Source organism: Rhodnius prolixus, unplaced genomic scaffold, assembly GCF_049639745.1.
Source record: "Rhodnius prolixus isolate KJV_2025 unplaced genomic scaffold, Rpr scaffold_2, whole genome shotgun sequence".
NCBI lineage: Eukaryota > Metazoa > Arthropoda > Insecta > Hemiptera > Reduviidae > Rhodnius > Rhodnius prolixus.
This window is the reverse complement of record NW_027411592.1, coordinates 55,970,790-55,991,076: the sequence shown is the minus strand read 5'-3', so window position 1 is coordinate 55,991,076 and position 20,287 is coordinate 55,970,790. Positions and strand designations below refer to the sequence as shown.

Here is a 20,287-nt window from a genome sequence, read left to right as displayed (position 1 = left end):
AAAAAAAAAAAATCCAGTTTATTTACAAAAATCGATAAAAAGAAAATATATTTCTTATTTATCAAAAATCAATATTTTTTACCTGATTTCAAAAAACACTGAGAGTGGTAGTGCAATTAAGACTATGCAATTTATCCAAGGCAAGATTCTATATTAATGACACCTATTATGAATTTGATGAAAACAATCTTTGCCTCATTTGTAACTCTTTTTCTCCTGATTCAGTTTTCATTTCCTTTTTGAATGTTCCTCACTTTTACCTATTAGAAGTCATTTTCTTAACTCGTATCAGTCTTCAAATGATTCTATACATGATAAGTTTCTCTAGTTGTTAGATATAAATAGTGTGAATCAGATTAATGAAATTTACAGTTTTATGTAACCAAGCTCTGAAGCTCAGAAGCTCTTTGCTCTTAGAGTGATAACTGCTGAGTAAATTATGTCTAACTAATTAAGTTATTTTTCACTTACGAGGGTCGTTTGAAAAGTCCGTGCAAAGTCAGAGAGATAGCACTACTGGCGCGTATCGAGGTTATGTTTAGTTAGTAGCATCTCTTGGAAGAACACACACCAAGTTTCAGCCAGATCGGTCTATTTCTTTGTGTTTGGCATTCGTTTGAATCGAGGAAGTCGAGTGATTTTCAAAAAAATGGACGAAAAAGAATTTCGTGTGTTGATTAAACACTACTTTATGAAAGGCAAAACGCCTCAGGAGACTAAAGAGAAGCTTGATAAACATTATGGTGACTCTGCACCTTCGATTAGAACAGTTTATAAGTGGTTTCAAAATTTTCGGAGTGGCCATATGGGCACAAGTGACGCTGAACGTTCTGGACGCCCTGTTGAGGTTACTAATCCAGAAATCATTGATAAAATCCATGATATGGTGATGGATGACAGAAGAGATGAAGGTGCGTGAGATTGCTAGTGCTGTGGGCATCTCGAATGAACGGGTACATAATATTTTGCATCAACATTTGGACATGACAAAGCTATCCGCAAGATGGGTGCCGCGATTGCTCACGCTTGACCAAAAACGAAATCGTGTGAAGTGTTGCAAGGACGGTTTGCAGCTGTTCCAGAAGAATCCGCAGGACTTTAAGCGTCGTTTCGTCACTGTGGATGAAACATGGATACATCACCACACTCAATCTAAACAATGGATTACCAAGGGGAAATCTGCGCCAAAAAAGGCGTAGACCGTTCCTTCGGCCGGAAAGATTATGGCGACTGTCTTTTGGGATTCGCAAGGGATAATCCTCATCGACTATCTGGAAAAGGGTAAAACTATTACAGGTGCATATTATTCATCGTTATTGGACCGTTTGAAAACCGAGCTGCAAGAAAAATGCCCACGATTGGCCCACAAAAAAGTTCTTTTCCATCACGACAACGCACCAGCTCACACCTCAGCAGTTGTGGTCGCAAAATTAATGGCAATAGGGTTCCAACTCGTTTCACATCCCCCCTATTCTCCAGACTTGGCTCCCTCGGACTACTATTTGTTCCCCAATATGAAGAAATGGCTGGCGGGAAAAAGATTTTATTCAAACGAGGAGGTGATTGCAGAAACGAATGGCTATTTTTCCGACTTGGACAAATCCTATTATTCGGAAGGGACAAACTAGAGCAGCGTTGGACGAAGTGTATAAGCCTAAAAGGAGACTATGTTGAAAAATAAAAAAGGTTTACCCCAAAAAATTAAGCAGTTTTTATTTTTGCACGGACTTTTCAAACGACCCTCGTATGTATGTCAATGAGTTATGTTTTAGTTTTCCACTTTTTTATCTTATAAAGAAAAGTTTCCTTTCCTTTATTTTACTCCTGTATTAATGTAATGTTATTATATATTTTTGTGCATTATTGTTGCAACTCCCAGCTAAAGGTATTAAATAAGCTTGTAAATAAATAATAATAATAATAATAATCACTAACCCCATCAAAAACTACAGAGAAAATACTTTAACAAACTTTATGTTCGTTTTTTCTTTGATATCTCCCTTCGTTTAAGACTTATTTCAAAAGTGGCCCGTTTAAATGGGACATTCTGTATACATACGAGTATATTACCAAAATTCGTATTATTTCGTAAGTTAAGAGGGTTTCAGGAACGTAGTATGTTTGTGTTAGTAAGTTTTGTGTGTTGTAATGTTAGTATGTTGGGGAAAAAGATACCGTTTTCCCCATTGTGGAAACTTGTGGAGCTCATATTAGTGGCTAGTCATGCCAAAGGCGAATGAACCACGGCGGGGATATAAACCTTCGCGCATGATGGGCAGGAAAAGCAGTAAAGTTACATAAATCAAGGAGACCCAGGGTTTTGTAGTTTTCTCCACTTCAAGAGGTCTTCGCATCCATCAGCGGAGAATTCTGTTGCCATCGTTTTGTTCTCTCTCTCTCTCTCTCTCTCTTCTCACCCCTGTGTGTTTAAGTTGATACTGAGTATGTGTGAAGAGAACCACTCTACTCACTGTAAACCCCTTCTCATCTTACACGGGCAGCATCCTCATATTCCTCATTTACGCCAATCCTTTTTCTAACATTGGCTAAAAAAAAGTTAATTGCACCAAAAGAGTCCATTTTTCATAGAATAAACATCGACAAAGAGGGAAGAGGATCTTTTTTTTCTATCTATCTCTTTTTAATAGGCAATTAATCATTCTGCCATGTCTGTGCCGGAAGAAGCCAAAACCAACCTTAGCTGGTGGCCAATTGGTCATATGCTCTAGCTTAGCATTGAATAAATACTGAAAATGTGGTTAGGTCCGCTGTGCTGTTGGTTGTTATCCATCTTCTAAGATCAGAGATAGATTAAACAAGTTTGGTGTTGAGATTTCGATCTCACTTACGATTCCGTCTCGCACTTCACTCGCTGACTAGTGTGTTTTGTCATCAACAAGTTGTAGTGCAAGATGAAAACATAACTGAAGTGGAAATCTCTACATCCATCTGATTAATCCATCTCCGTTAATGATTGAATGTCCTAAACCAATCTGGGATAAAATGGACATAAAAAGGCGGATATAATCAATAACAATGAATAACTAAACTGAGCTTTGAGCTTTCTCTGTTACTGTTTCTTTTCGAAGTAATTTTCTTTCACAAGAAGATATAATAATTTCTTAATTTAAAACCACTATCGGGTATTGGGGGAAGACTGTTGATTTGCCAGGCGCCACGGTGAGTGGTTAAGAGAGCAGACCCGCAAAGCTAAGATGTATTGTTGGTTTAGTGGGTTCGATTCCCGGTCTTAGGCCTTGGATTTTATTTAATTGTTAATAAAAGAAATTTATAGTAAAGTATGTTTGCTAGTTGCCTACGTCCACAACTCCTACTTTGGTAGTTGGACGTAAAGCTCGCCTGAAAAAATAAGCAATTACTTTTTTTACTTTACTTTTACTGTTGATTTGCCAAAGTGTTATTAATCCTAACTAGGCGATTGTGAGTTATGAGTATTGACTGGAGAAATTGAGCAAGCTCAAGTGGAATTAGGGAATTCTTTGAAGAATTTTCCGGACCAGTTAGGGAAGGATTTGGTCGTCTATGGAGTTGTGAGGAGGGGGATCCTATACTAGAAGCTGGATCTTGGGAGTTTTTCTTAGAAAGGGACGTGTTAGTTTGTTATGCTTTATGAATGTATGAACATGAACTAAGAAGAACATGTAGCAACCTCGAACGCTTGGTCAGGGTCTTAGGGTTTGACTCGAGGTTTTGACATATGGTTTTATGGAGCTAAGGCGACGAACAAGATAATTAGAAGTAGCTCTTGGAGAAGACTGAGGTTATTTTCAAGACTTCCAGGCGATCACTTAGTACAACCCCAAGTTGATGACGGTTACTAAGAATGATTCCTTCTATTTCCATCTCCAGTCTATAGGAAGCCAATTCCGCCTGGTTTTCCTCTTTTTTTACTTTTTTCCATCCCCGGCCAGTTTTCCTGGGCCATTACTTTTTAAATAGGAGAAAAAAGGAGAGTTCATCAATAGCTAAGCGGCTAGAATTCTGGCTTTGTTCCCATTTCTCCTGTAACCTCGTCTACAAGTAGTACCTGCTGGAGGGGGGGCAGTAGGGGATATTGCTTGTATTAGTAAATATGGAGTACCCCAAGCAAGAGAACCAAGAAGAGATGAGGTATCATGTTGTCAGGATCTCAGATCCCTCTTGGGCGCATTCCTTCTACAGCTCGTCCGACTGCATCCTGCTTTTTCTCCTTTCTCATTCAACTTCTCCTTTTTTTTTTCTCCACCGCATGTTTTATTCATCGACTTTTACATGAAGCTTCCACTCTATAATAGTAACCATCTTTATAAGATAAATATATTCATAAAGGAGAAAAGATCAGTTGGTCGGATGAAAAGCGCCCAGACGAAGAAGGTCTATTGCGGTGGAGGTTAGGCTAGGTAAGGACCCGTATATTTTATTTAACTTATTTTCTTGAATTAAATAACCCATGGTGGATGGCTTTTCCCGGTTTTTACGGTTTTCCTTTCTTTTTTTCATGCTTTCCTTTTTCCATGGTCTGTATATATGTATACAGGGTGAACCAGTAAGTATTGTCCATAGGCCTAATGTGTGCAGTACATCTAAAGTAGAGTTCAATGATGTATTGGCCAATTTCATATTTTCCACTGTTCTTGAGTGACGTCACTTTAATTTTTTTTTTAAAATCATTACTTTTTTCCAATGAAAATTTTATTACTCAGAAATTTTTAGTCCGAATTCGACTCTGACGACACGGTTAGAAAGACAGACAAATTTGCTAAAAAATGACACCATTTTGATTTGTGTTTATCTCTAATAAATCAAGCCGAATCAAGCTGTTATTTACTGAGATTTTAAAATACTGATAAATATCTTTTGTTCTTTGCATCGTTATTGGTGGTAAACAGGAAATGAAAATCTCTGTGAAGATTATCTAATTAGATTTTTGGAAATTTTCTTAAACTTTTATTTCGAATCCGAGTAAAATATTTGTAAAGAGGAAGTTTTATTTTTTTTTCTCTCTCTCTCTCTCTCTTAAAAGGAAGTATGGCAATTGTGCAAGATTGTCGATTTTCACTGGAAGTATTCGTTTTAAATTCGTTAATTAGCCTCTTCTCCTCCGGCCTTTCCAAACTTTTCTTCTTTTTCTTTTCTATTTTTGCCACCCTGTGCCCTAGATAAGTTTAATATTTGTGAAGCTATTACTACTTTTCCTGTTTTTTCTAATTACCATTTTTCTGTTTACAGGTACGTACCAGAATATCATTTGTCCATCCATTTTTCCTTTCAAATTTGGTTTCGTAAGTAAGTTTAGTTATCTATTTCATTATTTTCTACCGCTGATTTTCTTTAAATTGGAAATTTTATCCCTCAATTGTTTCTTATGTAGGTGGTAAGACAGTAAAGTGAACAGTAATGGCACATTAGAGAGATATATGTCCCGGTGAGAATGAAAGTGGCGTAAGTCCATTTTGAGCAGTTTTGAGATAAAAACGAGTTTTGTGTTTTGCTCTGTAAAAAAATGCAGATAATAAAAAGAGCTTTATTGTTCTAGTTTTTATTATTATTACATAAAATCAAATTTTTTGGTGCATATTAGAATGTAATGGAATTTTAAATTATTTTAGAAAATGCAAAAATGTGACTTACTCCATTGTCATTTTCATCATATCTGGCGCAAGGTGTTAAACAAAGCGGCATTTAAAACCAATTTTAAGGGTTTTATTCCATAAACCAATGCTTCTAAATGAAGAAGACTCATCACAGAGACTCATTTTACTAGCAGATCTTGTTTCAACATGACCGACTACACTATCCACAGAACTGATCACCCTGATGATACTGTCCATAGGGGGGGGCAATGCAATTCTAATAATAAACTGTCTTCAACACAATCTGATCCCAACTAATCCTACCAATTCTCTTCAATCAACAGTCATCTCTCTCTCCGAATAAACTGAACAGACGATTCAGACTTCTCTCTAGACTTCTCGACAAGCGATCTAAACTCTCACTACAGAATAAATGACTTAACTACACTATGATACTGAAACCTGACTGGACTTACGGGAATGGAACTTTGGGGCTCAGCTAAAGCTTCCAATATCTACAGAATCCAATCCTCCCAGTCAAAAACACTCCGTCGAATTGCAAATGCTCCTTACTATGTCCCTAACTCTACCTTGCACCGAGATTTCCTTGTTTCAAAAGCTGTAAGATCCCGTTATATTAAATTCCACACATCAATCACCTCACATCCTAATCCACTAGTATGCCCAACTTACTGCATTGCCTGAATATTCTCCAAGACGACTGAAGCGCAGGTGGCCACGCGATCTTCTAAATGAAGTAAGTGCTAGTGCACAATAGTGAACTCCTCTTTGGGAATGAGTGAATTCTCCCCTCATGCTATTCATGTACTTATCTATTATCATGTTGTATGTAATATACTGCAGTTGTGAAAGTAAATAAATTAAAAAAAAAAAATCGAAATTAAAATTTAACTAATAACACCAAAACTGAGGCTTATTTTTAATTTTTAGTTAACTAAAACCACGTAACAATGTACTAGTTAACACCACACGACAATAAACTTCACCAAGAAATCAGTCATAAAGAAACAAACAATCTGGTGGACTTACGCCACTGTCATTCTAAACAGTATGAGCTTTTGAGTAAGTACTAAAACTTTGTGCTTCTCCTGATGGCCAATAAGTGCACTAAGAACTTACTGCATTGTCACTCTAAACAAAACAGTTGTTTTAGAATACAAAGCCTTGTCCGTTACCTTGATTTCAATAAAAAAATGGACTTACGTCACTTTCATTCTCACCGGGACAATTGCATTTAAATTAAAATAAATTTTAAGGCGCCACAGTAGACTAGATCCGCAAAGCTGAGATGTATTGTTGGTTTAGTGGGTTCGATTCTCTGTGTCTAGGCCTTGGATTTTATTTAATGGTTAATATGAGAAATTTATAGTAAAGTATGTTAGGCGGTTATAGGCTAGACCCGCAAAGCTAAGATGTATTGTTGGTTTAGTGGGTTCGATTCCCCTGATCTAAGCATATTGATGGTTTATATGTGAAATTAATGGTAAAGTATGTTTGCTAGTCGCCACCGTCCACGACACCTAATTGGTAGTTGGACGTAAGGCCGGCCTGAAAAAATGGGCATTACTTTAAAGTAAATTTTGATAATTTTATTATTAAAAAAATAAAGAAATAAATAGAAACTTCAAAAATTATAATAAATACATAACGGAAGTGCTCAAAATTAAAACAGATGAGGTAGAAATGTGATTGTCATTTCGCTTGGTTTAAAAACTAAGCTTTAGTCATCATCAGTGGATACAAAAAATTTAATTTTCCGGTAGAAAAAAGAAAAAAAAAAAAAATCGAAATCGACAATTTGACAAGATCGCAAATCGTCCTGTTACTTTGTATCCTACGGAAGTACACACAAAAAAAAAGGAGGGGATAATACATATTTATTATAAATTGGGAGAAATATTGGCCTAGTGTTAGTAATATAAATATTAGATAAAATGTAATAGTGGGAGTGTTAAGTTGGCAGTAGTGAAGGTAGGCTGTCTCTCTCTCTGCTAGCGTAAGGAGCGAGTGAGAGAGCCAGAGGGCGTGACAATGGGAGAGTGAGCGAGAGAAAGAGAGAGAGGAGAGATATTTGATGTCCGCAGTGCAGGTACACACTCTGTGTGCGAACAAAACCTGATACTGTTTCTCCAGTTACTGCATGAGCTACTATCCTAACACGTGCACAGATCTCATTCCTTCATCCTTACACTTAATACACACCTACATTCAATCTTACAGCGCACATATATATATATATCTATACTCGTATATTGCTGTTGAATAAAAACTGCCACCGGCTAAAGTGTTGAATTATTAGAAAGAGATAGAATTACGTGCCAGTGTATGTTGGTGGGTCTGTCTGTGCGCAAAATGCGTGTATATTTCCTTTTCTTTTCTTGCGCAGTAATAGATTCCCTAGGATTTCGTTCAATATCCACTATAGATAACTTTTATAGTTCTTTTGTAGTTGTGCTCAAGTGATTGTAAACACATATGCACATACGTATGTAAAGTAGATATAAAACTATACGCGACATACTTTCCAGCATCCCTTGATCACCGGCAATCTTTCCAGCTATACTATTCAAATGGAAACTGGATAAGATCAAACTACTATAAGTGGTTCAGCTTTCTTTCGCATAATATTCAACATAATGGAACTTGAACTATGACCTATTTCCCTACCTTTTCTTTCATAGTCACCATCTTTTTTTCTTTTTTTTTAAGCGCTGAGAATGTACCAGCAACATTGGTAATATGAAAAATCTATAGACACCATAGAAATATCAGATAAGTGGCTATAGAAAATAAATTTATATTATACTAGTGCTTGACGCTAAGGGCATTGAAATTGGGCTGGCTTTACAGTACGAGGTGTGGCTATTAAATAACGAGACTGTTGCTGTAAAACTATATTCATATTTAGTTATTATCACCTTCAATATACATTCCTCACCTATCCCTACAACGCTCCATGCGAATTTACCATTGTTCTGAAACAGTGCTGGAAGTCTTTTTCTGTGAGCACCTGCCATGACACGTGCCGCTTTTTCTTTCACAGCTTCAACGGACTGAAATCGTGTGCTCCTTTTAATGCAGATTTGACTTTGGGGATCCTAAAACTGGGATGTTGTACTTGGCTAGAAACGTCGTCTTGACAGACAATACAGTGTGAGATGGAGAACCCCGTGACTTGTTCTTCCACAAATCGGGTCGTTTTTTTCCTTACTCTTTCACGGAGTTGAGCAAGCAGCTCACGGTAGTAATGTTGATTAATTATCATTGATATTTTCATCCGTTTTTGGACGTGGAAGAGCGACCCGGGCGGTCATCATCTCCGACGTCTTCTCGGCCATCTTGGAAACCACTTGAACCACTCAAAAAACTCGCGCACGTGAAAAACATTCATCGCCATAAACTTCTTTTAAATAAAAGATCAAGTTTCAGTAGCGATTTTATCAAGTTTTGATGTGAAATTTCACGACAATTCGTTTCTTTACTACATGTGCAGTATCATGTTATCACGGCAAAACGAAACTAAACACTTCTTACACAAAACGACGGTTCCGGTCAGACAGATTTTGTCTACAAACACGTGAGACGTTGCAATCGAAAGAGAAGGCTTTACGCTGCATAGCTGTCGGTCAAGATTTGGCGCATGCATAGTTTTTCTGTAGCAGCATTAGTCTCGTTATTCAATAGCCACACCTCATATCCTTCAGGAAATGCTCCAAAAAAAGTCTCAGCAAGTTCTAAATACATATATATTCCGTTTTAGTTCTTCTGCTGCGCATTCTTTGCTGCTGAAAGCGTACAAATTTCTGTGCATCACCAATAACATTTTTTGCAGCCAGAGGACCTACCCAAAACGTGTATTTCTGATGGAAAAATTTTATACTGAAACCAATCATGAATAAGATAAAATTGTAACTTTGATCTTAAATATCTCGACAAATATTTAGGGATATCGAAACGGGGTCATACGCCATTTTTCACAATTATTTACGTAGTTTTCATAATCATTGCCAAAACCGGTGGTCCTTATGGAAACCTCGATCAGTTTTTTTGGGCCGTAACTGCGGTAAAAATGAGGTTACAGCATCGGGGTTGGAAAATTTGAAAACTAGACCCCCCCCAAAAAAAAATCATATACTTTACATCGTGGGTTTTTCCAGAATTCCGCTTTCCTAAAAAGTGATAAGCGATTGGTGCGTTTTAAATGGTTCACTCTGTGTATGTATATATGAAAACATGAATATTATCAATATTAAAGGTAGCAAAGATGACGTAGGTTCATTTCGGGTCATCCCATTTACTATCATTGTAAATTCATGCCCTCCCAGAGTAGACCATATAACTGTGTGTACAACTTAAATCAAATGAATTTACCATTGATTGATTGTGTCCAACTGTAATCAAATGAAGTACTTTTATTTGAAAGTACTTTGCAGAAACATCTATTAATAAACTTCTTCTTTTTTTAAAAAAAAACTTGTGAAAGGAAAGGAAATGTTTGAGAAAATTTGCGAAAAAAAGAAAAGCGTAAACAATCAGATTTTTCCTGAAAAAAAAAACGCTCACAAATATAAGGATATGGAGTTTTCAAGTTTCCCTGGAGTATGACCTTCGACATTAACAGTGATTGATGTAAAATAGAAGATGTTATAGTGATGAAGAAAAGAAAAGGAATAGGAAATTGGGAGAGAGAGAGTGAGTGAGAGAGAGAGGTGGAGGAAGTGAGTTCAGCGACACAAAATACCAAAACGCGGGAGTGGCAAGGATTGAAACTAGCGGCGCCAATGACGGCGCAACGCTGGCAATGTGTCAATGACAACTGACAGGCTAAAATTGAAAAGGATCTACTTTAGAACGGTTGACGCTCTCCCTTATATATATATATATATAAAAACCAGTCTAACCATCTAAAACCCAAGAAACCTCACCGCTTCCCCCTCCCCTCCACACACACATATCAATCGGAAAAACCCAATAACTAGAACAAAATAAATGTGAACCAATAGCGGAGTACATAGCCAGAGAGAGAGAGTGTGAGAAACGGGTTGGAAAAGTCGAATGGAAAACGTAGCAAATGTTTAAAGTAAAAGACATTATTCTTTACTGATTAATAGACTCTGCCAGAGTTTTTTTTAAAACTGTTTTATTTATTTATTTATTTAATAAAATACGATGATAATTGGTTGAACCATTTTATTGAACAGCCAATAATGTGGATCGCGCAATACTATTGGATGAATGACATCCAATCAAAATTCTTTTCGTGTTAAAATCTTATTGAATGAATTCCTGTTAAACTATTTATGGATTAGATTGATTAGTTGATTAATCGTATATGGAGACAGAGAGTTACTTATTGAAAGGTTATTTGAAAATTATTTGCTAAAAGCATCTTTCTTGAAATGAAATCAAAATTAAAACATGAGTTAGGCGCCACGGTAGCCGAGCGATTAAGATACTAGACCCGCAATGCTAAGATGTATTGTTGGTTTAGTGGGTTCAATTCCCGGTCTAGACACCTTGGATTTCATTTAATGGTTAATATTTGAATGGTATGTTTGCTAGTCACCTCCGTCCACGACACCTAATTTGGTAGTTGGACGTAAAGCTCCGTCTGAAAAAATAGGCGATTACTTTAAAACATGAGTTTAACCACTTTTTAAAAATCTGTTTAGAATCTGGACGGAACTTACGCCCCACGGCAGCGCAACCAAAAGAGGCTTATTGTGCTAGCTCCCTTTTTTGGATCTAGTACACGAACCCTTCCCTGCTAAAGAGTATGAGGGACTTTCCCTACTAGTTCGTTTTTGCACTACTATCTCCTTTGGTCTCCTAAGATCCAAAGGTTTTCTTAGCACAATCACTCGATTGCAACGCAATCGAACAGCCAGTGAGAGTGGCCGTTTCCTCCTCTTCCTGAGAAATCTGGTTAAATCTGACATAATTGGAAAAAAAAAAACCGGACAGTTTTAAGTGTAACATTAAAAAAAACACCCAACTTTGACCATGTTTTCCCCAATTTTTCTTTAAAATATATATAGCGTATACCCTTGATTATAACTATAATATTTTTACAACGAAGTAGATTAAATTAAACCCCCCAAAAATGGGCAAAAAAGGCATTTTTAAAAATAATCTTTGTTCTTCTTGTTCTTTTTCCTTTTTTGTAAAGAACGTAGCGCCTCATAAACGCGTGGAGGTGTCATTCGATTCGGGATTTCGCACAGATTGAGCTTTTCAGGGGTACTCGAAGCTGTACATAGCTTAGACAGGCGAGTTTGCCCCACGTAATATAGAACTATACTACATACATGCATATACGAGTATATACAATATAATTAAATAAATAATCAACGCCATAAATTATTAAAAATTGTTAATTTAAAATTCTCCATCCATATTTAAACCAATCAATTCTCAGGATGATTAAAAAATAAAATGTGATTAGTGTCCGAGTGAGAGAGAATGATAGAGAGAGAGATAAATCAATCAATCTGCATATTTTGTGCTTCACGCGACAAATTTTATTATAATATCCAATGTGTGTTACATTTTACATTGCATACCAATTAGGGAAATAATAAATTTTTACAATATCATGGCCAGTTATTCCAAGGGGAATGTACAAAAGATTTATTTTATTTTTATTCATTTGAATACAATTTAGTTATGTTGGATATTCAGTAATTTTATTGAAATTCTTTGTTAATATAATGTTCATAAATTTGTGATAATTTATTGTTCTTAGAACATTCCTCTAATAAGAGGAATTAAGAGGCAAAGTATTTAGATTTGACACTTTCAAATACTTCCTACCCAAACTGGAATCTAATTTCCACTTACATCTAGGTTGCAGTGAATATTTCTCGTCAATAAAAACTGAAACTACGAAATCACCTAAATTCTTAGTAAAAGAGAAATGAAAGAACAAAAAAAGAAAAAAGGAAAAAGCACAAAAGGTTGGTTAAGCGGAACAATGTAGGGAAAGAGAAAAAGGGCTATAAGGGTTTTATATAAGAAAATTATCTTTGATAGAACCACAGAACTCTGGTTTCTTTTCTTTTTTTAAGGAAAACACTATTCGTTTGTTATTCGGCTAACCAACTGAGTTTAGCGTTGCTTTTTCCGCTTTTCCTTTATCATTCACTATAAGAGAGCTTCAAAAGAGAAACATCGTTGATTTCCCAAAATAGCGCACGTTTCCCTTAAATTAACCCTTTTTTTTTTTTAAAGGGAAAGGGTTGGCCGTAAAAGTGCCGGGAATAAGATGCAAGAGAGTGTGGTGTTTTGGCCTATTCAATGAGTTCCAAATCTAACTACCATCTTAGAAAATGGAGATCTTATTGAAATTGTTGTTGCATACAGTTTCTTCAGGTTCTTCTTGCCCAAATCTACTGGGTCTGCCGGCTGGATTGGGTCGCATAACTTGAACAGAAGTATGTTCTCACTTTTCTTCCTTTTTTTTCTCTGGGAGGAATAAGGGGTTAAATATAAAATTTCTAATCGTAACCTTTCAACTCTGAAAAAAATATTCAAAAGAATCTATTCTGTACCTTTATTCTAAACACTCGAAAGTCTTTATAGGATCTGTTACATACTCAAGAAGATTTTTTTTTTTCTTTTGAAATAGCCCCCCTTCTCAACTTAATGTACCCCTCATCTCAGTCCAGCATCCATTGAATTTTTCAAAATTCTTATTGGAATTGCAAGCTCCTATTAATGGCTAAAAAATAAATAAATAAATAAAATACATTTAGAAAATTCTGCGGGGAATAAACCACACTAGACTAAAAAGTACAGAACTAAATATTAGACGCCAACGTCTACTTAAAAGACTTTTAGACGAAAGATCAAAACTCTCTCTGGACAACAAAAGACTAATTTATACTTCTATTTTGAAACCTATCTGGGTGTATGGAATATAGCTGTCGCCTTCCAATCTCCAAAGGATTCAGTCCCTTCAATCTAAAATACTTCGAACTATTGTAAACGCTCCATTTTATATCTCCAACCTGGACTATACAAACTGACCTTAACATTCCTTTTCTGTCGCACAATTTGCTGAAAACACGATACAGAAAACTCCACACATCAACCTGCAATCTCATATAAATCCTCTAGCTCCAAAATCTTTCTTCAAGAACTCTTCCTGATAACCCGGGGACAAGACGTCTTAAAAGACAGTGTAGCCTCGTGATCTCCTCTCAAGTGAAGAGAGTGACTAACAGTCTAATGTTTTGGAGTGTTACCTCTGGGTTAATTGCTCCACTCGTTTGCTTCATTGGTTCTGTAATTCCTGATACTTATAGCGCCAACGCGCTGATTGTAGCAAAAATAAACGGGGGGGGGGAAATTAGAAAACTTTAAAGGGCCCACCCTTTCCATGCTTCCAAGAATTTTCTGGAGAACAAAAAATAGTTATTGAAATAAGTTATAGTTTTTTTCCCAAAAGTAGTTGCGGTTTTACGTTGTTTAAAGACACTGGCTGGTATGGTATTCCAGAAATTTGCGATGAACTGGAAAAACTCCATGGAAATTTACGCTTTCAAATTCACGTAGTTTTCCCCCCTCCTCCCTAAGTCTGAATATTAGCAAATCGTCAAATCCATGTTAATATTTTATAATAAGACTGAAAATCACAATAATAGTGGCACTTTTGAGAGAAATTTTCCCTTTTTCCCTTTTTCTGAGAAATTTTTTTTTTGGCCCTTCTGACCAGATCACCTGCTAAATTTTCCTGGCAGGTACCTAAAGGAAATATTAAAACTTTTTTTTAAAAAATAATATCTTTGTCAGCAAATATTTGTATGAAACGGAAACAATTGTACAATAAACTGATTATTCTGTCTCTGGTAATGAATGTAAGTTCTAAAACCGGATTACAGGGATACAATTATGCGTACTACGGCGGCTAAAATCGAAAGAAAATTTTATTATTTCCGTTTTTTGAATATTGCTGACAACGTCACACAACTCAGCAGTTTGTAAAAAAAAAAGAAAACTTTTTCGGGTTTATTGGTAACCAAGAATAGATTACTTCCGTTTGAATACTTAATATCTATTGTAATACTTCCTCTTTGAGTAAGAAGATTTAAAAAAAAAAAGTGCGTTTTTTTATTTAATTTAGTAGCATTAATTTAGTTTTAATTGATTTTATTTTAAAATAACCGGATATTCCGCTTGATTTAACCAATTCAGTTGATCAATAAACCGCTAAACCAATTAGCAGAAGTATTATTACTCTATTATTATTAATCTGCATCTGTTAATTTAAAATTTAATTAGGTATTTTTTTTTTTTTTTAAAGAAAAAGTACGATTTAATTTTCTAATTATTTCTTAATTTTAATAATCGCCGATTATATTAAATTATGAATGTATTAAAAGTGAAATATTGCACCATAAGCTCCGAATATTAACCAAATTATTATCACGCACAAAACATAATATATGATTAGCTTTATATTAGGGATTATGAATGCTATATATACATATATACCACATCTTGGGTTAGTATCAGTAAAACGTATCTTAATATCCTTACACCGCCGCCGGTGCTGCTGTCTCCAAGGTTATGGCACAGACTTACAACTTGTTGGTGAATTAATGCGAGATAAAGACGAAAGCGTCTTGCATACTACTATAGTTTGGGGAGTTAATTTAAGCTGGATTTTCATTCATTAATATTAAACACAGTAACAGTGAGTGGGTGGGTGTTATAAACTTAAGTTTTATGATGGGTTTTTAAAAATGAATTTGGTGTGAACTCTTGGATAAAGCAGCTGTCACTAATCTTAGTTAAAGTTTTTGGCTTAGTTACTTTTTTGGAAATTTAGGATTGTATATAGGCGACAGTTGGGCGCCACAATAGCCGAGCGGTTAAGAGACTAGACCCGCAATGCTTAGATGTATTGTTGGTTTAGTGGGTTCGATTCCCCCGGTCTTAGGCCTTGGATTTTATTTAATGGGTAATATGAGAAATTTATAGTAAAGTATGTTTGCTAGTCGCCTCGGTCCAATACACCAAATTTGGTAGTTAGACGCAAAGCCCGCCTTTAAAAAATTGGCAATTACTTTACTTTACTATAGTCTTCAGTGTGTCCACTATGATGATACTAAGGCAGGGCTGTGCTAAAAGCAATTGACTACCCCGGGCAAAACTATTAACACCCCTTACTGTTGAGCCACAATAGTTTTATCTTCGCAATGGTTTTGTCATGAAGCTGCCATTTTTTTTTATTTTTTTTAATAGCTTGCAATCTAATTGGGTCTCTTAATAGAGGAGCCCAATTATTTGAATATAAAGCTTCAGTTTCTAGCGATTTTTTTTTCATTCTTGAAATGTCTTGTAACATTTTTTGGAGAAATTACCTTTTTTTTCACTTAGGCTGGAAACATCGTGAATTGGCTATGACAGATGCTTCAAATCAGAGAGAGCGGCGAGCAACGAAGTCGCTTGCACATAATGACGAGTTTAGTCGCGTTTCTCCTTTCGATTATTTCTATTCGAAAATTCTTCCTAGAAAATTTGGTATTTACAGCAGCTTAAAAGCAGTAGCTGCAGTGTTCATGATATAAACAGGACTAGACATGAAATTGGTGAATTCTGTCACTAGTACCAACAACTTCGGGAGCATCCTGGCAAGTTTCATGCGTATTTTAGAATGTATATTTCAATATTTGTAATTACATACAAACCAGTGTACAAGGCGTGTTAATCAAGAAAAGGACGAATTACAATGTTAACCCCATTAATCCAGTCCCATTCCTTATCCAACACAAGTCGGTTGTGATGTAGAGGATCCTTTTGGTCCCACAAAGGTTTCTTTTAAAAAACTACACCAATAAGTGCAGCAATATCCCATTTTAACCTTTGGAAATTGAGCGCGATGAGAGCGAAGAAATGAAACAAGTCACAACGCGTTACTCTACTGTCTCTCTTGGTAGCGTGCCTCTACTCTCTTCGCTTTGCTCCCCACGTTATGTGCGGCCCCATACGTTAACTTGTGTATTTGTTTTCGCCGCTTTGCTTGCCGCTCCACTATGTTTCCAGCTTTAGAGTGTCCTCAAAACGTAATTTTGGAAATTACGGTAAGAACACAGGTCTATCTAGTAAAGGTTGGGTATCAAAAAAAAGAAAAACGAATCTAAGAAATGACTCGCCGCAGCATTTCAGAAAAATTGGTTGAAACATTACTTGTGATTTGGTCAATGGACAGCCTGAGGATAGTGTTTAGAGATTAAGGTGATAAGTGTGTAATTAGTACGACTAGGTATATTTGGGTTTATAGTAGATATAGGAAAGTTTGGGATGGTAACGGTGGAAAATGGGGGTTACACAGGAGTGAGAGAGAGAGGTAGTAGTTAGGCAAGTTTTAGGCCCAGTTTTGGGTGGTGAAAATACAAACGTAACACAAATTTAGACATGTCACGGAGGAGGACGAGAGAGAAACTCCAGGAGGAGGAGGATGATGATGATGATGAGCTGCACAGAGCACAACTTAAGGGTGACTATGGGTTAAGGGTAGCGTGGACACACGGCCGAACAAACACTATCTTGGAAGTACGAGGAGGCCTAGAGAGAACCTTGTAGTAGTTGTAACTGTAGTAGTGAGTGGAGGGAGGCCAATTGCTTGGGATGTCGGTGTAGGGGGTGGTGATTCCAATGTGGAAGTGAGTGAGTGAGCGAAGTATTTCTCCCTCCCCTCTACAAGGAACCACTACCACCATCATCCGCGCCACCCCCCTCAAAAACCAAATCGATAGCTGGAGCGTCGGTAACAGGTGGCGGTACGGGTCGATATTAGTAGGGGGAGGAATCTCGCCAGAGAGTATATCGGTTGGGATGCGCGCATGCGCCCTACACACAGCAGGGTGGCTACCCCCGCCGATTCACTCCACAGGGAGTGGTGGATGCGGCCAGTTTATCACTGCGTGATATCGCCGTCGCCTATTCTTTCGGGCCAGCGTTATCTTATTTCCTCTCTCTGTCTCTCTCTTTTTCTCGAATTCTCCTTTTTTTTGGTTTTATTATTTTTTCCCTTCTCTTTCTTGTTAATGTTTTAAATCAAAAATCGTACATACCAAAAAACAAACTAATCTCTTGTATATGTTAATTAAAGAAAACTTTAAAGAAAATAACCACTCCGCTCTCGTAAACCGTGCCTAAAAAACAAAGAAGATTAAAAAAAATACCGTGAGAAGAAACAGTGTAAATCCTGGAATTATCGTGTGAGGTGAAAACGCTACAACGAATCTCTAACCTGTGATTTTTTCTTTATTTTTTATTTTTTAAAAGAAGGAAACAAAAAAGAAAAAGAAGAACTTTAAAAGTGTAAAAAGTAACAAATGATTATTTAAAAGATATTAAAACTAGATATTAATCAAGAAAAATAACAAAGAAAAGATCGAAATTGGACACACACACTCAAAAAAAAACCAAAATAAAGTGGACACTGCTAGAAACATTACCCAGAACATTCCTGAAATGACGGTTTGAATATTTATTTTTATATAAATATAATAGTTTGATTATTAATTTGACTGTATAATTTAAAAAAAAAAGAAAAAAAATATAGTAATAATCACATCAATTGCTAATCAAAAAAAAAAAAAAATTAAATAAAAAAAATCTCAAAAATACCACCATCGATCATAAAAACTTTCAAAACTATCCAAAAAAAAAAAAGAAATCATCAAAATAACACCAAAACTCATCATATACCATCATCAACATTACAAAACAAACAATTAGAACGGACAATGCCGCGTTGTTATATGGTGAAAAAAACGTGCAACAAGTATCAAGGTCAAAAAGACAATTGTTGCGAAGATAACATCAATAACGGTAATAATAATAACGAGTCAAATCCACATCATCATCATCATCACCATCACCATCATCACCACCATCATCTACATCATCAACAACAGCAACAGCAACAACAGCTAGAAGAAGAAGAAGAAGAAGTTATTGTACATCAACAAACAATAATACAACCAGCTGAATCAACAACATCATCAACAACAACAACAACAACGACTACAACTGTACCACCGGAGACGCAAAACTACTATCAACAAACACCAGACAGTTGTGAGTTTTTTTGGTTTTTTTGTTATTATTGTTTATCGCTAATTTTTTTATTGTTATTATTGTTTATCGCTAATTTTTTTATTGTTATTATTGTTTATCGCTAATTTTTTTATTGTTATTTTTTTGCAATTTTTGTTTTATTTCTACCTTTTAGTTTTTTAATAAACTCTACATTTTTGTTTTCATTAAATAAATTTTGAAAACAATAAAATAAAACATTCCAATAAAAAAGAACTAAGCTTATCTTATGAATGAACTTCAATACATTTTTTCAGTATATAACAAAACACTTTCGTATTTTGTTTTTTTGTTTTTGTTTTCATTAAATAAATTTTGAAAACAATAAAATAAAACATTCCAATAAAAAAGAACTAAGCTTATCTTATGAATGAACTTCAATACATTTTTTCAGTATATAACAAAACACTTTCGTATTTTGTTTTTTTGTTTTTGTTTTCATTAAATAAATTTTGAAAACAATAAAATAAAACATTCCAATAAAAAAGAACTAAGCTTATCTTATGAATGAACTTCAATATTAGTAAAACATTTTTTCAGTATATAACAAAACACTTTCGTATTTTGTTTTTTTGTTTTTGTTTTCATTAAATAAATTTTGAAAACAATAAAATAAAACATTCCAATAAAAAAGAACTACTTTAAGCTTATCTAATGAATGAACTTCAATATTAGTAAGAAAAGGTTTTTCAGTTTACCACAAAACACGAGAGAACCACTTTCGTATTTTTTGTTTTTGTTTAAAAACAAAGACGTTCAGGAGTTTACGATTTTTAATTGTCCATTCATTCCTTTTAATTATAAATTGCATTTATTTTTATCAATTATATTTAATTTTTATTATTTATTTATTTATTTTTTTTTCAAATTAAAGAACCCTTTGAAATAAAGTTAATGTATGCCAAGAGTAAATTTAAATATATATATATATATATATATATATATTTTTAATGGGGCTTTTTTTCTGGTAGTTTGATCCTATTTTTCAATTCCAAATTGGGACATTTTTTTAATTTGTAAAATTCCTTCCTCTCCCCCCCCCTCAAAGTTCACCTAATTGCATATAAAATATTTTCTTATATACTTTCTAATTATAACAATAATTGCTAGTATCTGAAAATTGCTTAGAAATTATAGTTTTTGTGGAAAATTTATTGCATGGAAATATCTCCCATTTGGTTTAAGAAAAGCGTAGTCATTTTTCATTCATGTACAGTCTCACGTGACGGTATACTTGCTCCTCGGTGTACATGATTTAGTGTAAATGAAAATTACGTAATGAATCTTCAATTTTTATTTTTTTTTTTTGCATGTTTTTTCATGAACAAAATCAAAAGATACCGCGTTTTTTTTGTTTGTTTTTTTTTTGATAGATAATCAAAAAAATTATTTTTATTTTCAGTTTTCTTTTTGTCTTTTATCAGTAAAAATACTTTATTGTTATTATTTTTGTATCTATCAGAATTTATATTAACTATTTTATAATGATGTTTGGTTTTCTGCATTTTTTGTTTTCTTTGATTAGTCCTCTTTTTACTAAATAATCAATATTTGTTTGCGATCAATATAACATTTGTAAGTTG

General features: G+C 34.9%; 1 protein-coding gene and 1 long non-coding RNA gene across 3 annotated transcripts in view; one reads left to right on the top strand and one right to left on the bottom strand.

The window, feature by feature from the left end:
* Window positions 1–20,287, bottom strand: part of LOC141450037 (uncharacterized) — a 300,684-nt gene that overhangs the window by 8,223 nt on the left and 272,174 nt on the right. The gene's annotated exons all lie outside the window — the stretch shown is intronic.
* The window catches only part of LOC141450035 (uncharacterized), a 233,999-nt gene that overhangs the window by 41,030 nt on the left and 172,682 nt on the right, over window positions 1–20,287 (top strand). The window contains exon 1 of one of the 2 annotated variants that reach the window (XM_074120035.1): window positions 16,911–18,686. The exons of the other annotated variant lie outside the window; for it this stretch is intronic. Within the exon in view, the coding sequence (XP_073976136.1) occupies window positions 18,353–18,686 (334 nt within the window). The 5' untranslated portion in view covers window positions 16,911–18,352. Of the gene's footprint in view, window positions 1–16,910; window positions 18,687–20,287 lie in introns of those variants that run through there. 2 annotated transcript variants of the gene reach the window in all.